We start from the raw sequence: 3,836 nt of genomic DNA on the forward strand, positions 1-3,836 counted from the left end.
GTAGTGATAGAATACAACAAATTAGATTCATCAAATGGAATTTACAATATTAAATTAAAAAAATAATAAGTCTTGAATTATTTTATGACATGGTAGAGAAAGTTAATAAACATAATGAAGAACTTGTTATTAATCATTGATAAACATAACAATAACAGTAATGCCTACCATCTATTTTTTAAGAGAAACCACGAAGTTTGCACTCATCATGTCGTAATAATATCATAATAAAGTTCAGAATTAATTATCATAAGAAATATCATTTGACTTCTAATAATGTCACCAAGAGTGCACACATATAAAGAGTTAATATGTTATTTAAATTGTAACATAATGATGAAATGATTATTCTATAAATTCTACATTATAATGAATAAAAATAATTCAATGAAAAAAATTAAAAAATCATTATCCTAAATATGCACCAAAGTTTGGATTGTATATCCTTAACAGTGACATTGATTTATGGGCCAGGACATGTACACGTAGAAAATATAAAATTGTGGATCTCTCGTGTAAATCTCGTTGCAATAGTTTGAGATTTGGGTCAATTATTATAGCTTATGTTTGAATTTTTATTAAGAAAAATTATGTTTAGGTGCCTATGCTGAAAACAAATATTAAGTTGACAAAGGAAGCATCTGGGAGCTTCTGAATGAAATAAAGACTACTATTATGCTGTCCTCAATATATAAAGCTAAGAGGTTGCCACCCGAGGAATGATAGCTCTTAATAGGAGAAAGAAAATGTGATCCAATATAGGTGTAGCCAAGATGATGTGGGAGACCATAATAAAGTTACATGTATGATAAGTGTCCAAGAACTTCATCATAGTTTTTACTTGCTTTTTTTGATATTGCAAAAACATTATAATTGCTTAGATTTAATGTAAATTTTAAATTCATGTCTTTGATTCGTTTTGTGATGATGAAATTATTGCTATTGAGATATGATAAAAGTACTAGTTACTCAACTGTATCTATCTTATAATATATTATGTAATAATTACTATGATTGAACCTTTTATCTCTCATTTTGGTAATATCTATTTGGAACCTTTTTGAACATTGTTGAAACACCATTTAATTCATATTCAAACCTTATTGGATATGTTTTTTACTCTATCAAAATAAAATTAGAATCATCTTAGAACAAGGCCTAACAAGCTTAAGTAGAGTTTACAAAATGTTTGAATAATATTCAAATTCTTGTATTATAGATTTGAATCATATTGGCAAAGAGAGAGTTTAACTTGTATTCCATTATAAAATATATGGTATATGTTGATCCAACTTTTCTTTCAAATATATTTCTCTTAAACTTCAAATCTCCCATGCTTAGAAATATCTTTTCGTCTAAATTGAATTTTGAAGAATATGTATATATATGCGAGCACTTGGATTACGAGTCTTGTGAATCAAATTTCCTTTCTGTCGGGGCTTCGTGCATGAATCGTCTGCCTGTCCGCGGCCAGCGAACGTCGTGTTTGATTCCGAGACGATCCTGAGCAGCGTTCAGATTGCATTCCGCCATTATTCGGAACCACGCTCCTTGTTGGAGAATCGAAAACATCCAAAGACACGGCGCAATTTAAGTATCTGTTACGGCGTGCATGCCTCTTCCTTCTCGAGGGTTTTGGTTTTTGAATTTTGCATCGGCTAATATGATATTTGTCGTGGCGGGAGGGGAAGCGGTACCTCATGGGTCATAGTTCTAGGAAAAAAAAGAAAAGCGGTAGCGGGAGCGGTCGCAGGAACAGGAGCAAAGATCCTTCCAAGGACCATTACTCTCAGCCCGGGGAGGACAACGATCCGTCCGAGGAGCTCACCGCTTTGTAAGGTTCATTTCTTTTTTAATTTGAAGAGTTGCATACCTGCAAAGTATTCCCACCTTGCCGTTTAACTAATTTTCTGCGAGAATTGGAACCTTCACATTATTAATCGTCATTAGTTTAACAACGATTATTTTAAGATATATTTGAAAATCTTCATTCTCTGTTCAATTGCATGAGACGTTAATTTAGTTTAATTTTTTTTTTCTTGCTTCTAGCTATGTTTGTTCCATTCTGCCGATTGTCCTTTTTAATTCTCACGTTAATTTTACTTGCCCTTCTTAGGCTTATCTTCTCCTTCTGTTGTACATATTCAAATAGTCTGTATATTTGGCGCTATCTAATTCTCACTTCATGTCATCTTTCAGTATTGTTTAATATAATTTTTTCTTAACTTGCCATATTTGATTTTGCCATACATTTGTTTTATGTTTCTCATTTATAGATTAATTTAGCTATTAGTGTCTTGTTCGTTACTCAATATCCCGATGCATGTAGCATAGCCTTTCTAACTATCCTTACATGAAAGTTTCAACAGGTCTCTCTAATGTTATTCTTTTTAGTAATTGTTGTGTGCTAGAAGATTCATGATGATGGAGTAAATATTTTACATCTTAGAATTGCACGAAGATTTGACACACAAAGAGAAGACAAATAGACAACAGATTTTTTTTCCTGTAAAAATCAACCAAGAGAAAAAAATTAATCCATTATGTATTTAAAGTTACAGAGTTCCACTTCTCTCTAGAAGTGAATAAGATAGAGTTGCGGGGTTAGAAAGACTTGTTTGTCATTATGTTGCTATAATAAAGGTTAACAAACAATAATGTTAACTGAGTAACAATGATTTAATAATACTATCTCTGGAGTTAATAACTCTGTTACAATAGTTAGAGATGATAATTGGGTTATAATAACCACTAATGATGGCCGATGATAAGTGTTGGTGGTTATTTATTGTAATTTTTTTTTAAAGAGCGCGAATTTAAATCTTTGCTTCCTTTCTTACTCTTGTTGAAAATGCGATCCTATTTATAAAATTTTTAGGAAAGGCATTTTTGGTAAATTGTAAATTTAGTCGATTTCTCAAAACATACTTTCAGACAGTTTGTATTGATCTCCTTAATCATATATTATTCTTTTGTATTTAAGTGTTATAATGACTTTTGTATTTAAGTGTTATAATGACTTTGAAATTGAATGATCTTAAGCTTGTTGGATTTCTCTCATTAAATTATTCAATTTGACTATAAGCATGCCAAATTTGAAAATCGTTTCACCCTTCAATAAAAGTTTTGAAGTTTCTAATTATACTTATCGTGTTTGATTTGAGCTCATTTAAATTCAGATAGAATCACTTCTAGCGTTGTTGAGTTCATAGTGTGGGCGCATTTACTTTGACTATAAAACTGTGAAAATCTAAGTTCAAATGATCTTGAATTTGACTCTGAAGGTTATTTTATCCACAATGTATATAGATTTGTGCATGATGAAGTGAATTTTCTTGTGATATATCAATATTGATGAGACACTTATTCATTATAATCACATATCCTTTATTTTGGAATTTATCTTGTAATTTATATCATTCTTTTGTATTGTAGATGAATATGATGAACTCATCATACTTAAATATCACTATTTTCTAGCAATGTTTACTTATGATTATCAATTTTTTGCCCACTTAAATTACATATCATATAGTTGATTTTTTGTTTCAGTAATGCTTAATCATTCTCTTTTAATTTTTTTTTCATTGCTCAAAATTTTCATTTAATGTAGTAGAGATCTTATCAATTTGAACAATGTTTTGTATAAGTAAATTATACCAAGTTGCTTAACTTTGAATATTTTGTATGTATCTTTGTCACCGACATGTGAAATTTTGTACTTAATGTAAACCATTACACCATGATTGAGATTGGTCCTTACAAAATCTTCTAAGGCTAGCTGATGCTCAATTATATATACTTTTGTTATTATCAACATATCTTTAACTACTCTT

General features: G+C 30.1%; 1 protein-coding gene across 5 annotated transcripts in view; it reads left to right on the forward strand.

The window, feature by feature from the left end:
- The first annotated feature begins 1,406 nt into the window (after positions 1-1,406).
- The window catches only part of LOC110031041 (eIF-2-alpha kinase GCN2), a 183,714-nt gene continuing 181,284 nt past the window's right edge, over positions 1,407-3,836 (forward strand). For all 5 annotated transcript variants that reach the window (XM_020734072.1, XM_020734073.1, XM_020734069.1 and 2 more), the window contains exon 1: positions 1,407-1,834. In XM_020734072.1, coding sequence (XP_020589731.1) covers positions 1,701-1,834 — 134 coding nt within the window. In that variant the 5' untranslated portion in view covers positions 1,407-1,700. The remainder of the gene's footprint in view (positions 1,835-3,836) is intronic.

This window comes from Phalaenopsis equestris, unplaced genomic scaffold (assembly GCF_001263595.1).
Source record: "Phalaenopsis equestris unplaced genomic scaffold, ASM126359v1 Scaffold000763, whole genome shotgun sequence".
In the NCBI taxonomy this organism is placed as follows: Eukaryota; Viridiplantae; Streptophyta; class Magnoliopsida; order Asparagales; family Orchidaceae; genus Phalaenopsis; species Phalaenopsis equestris.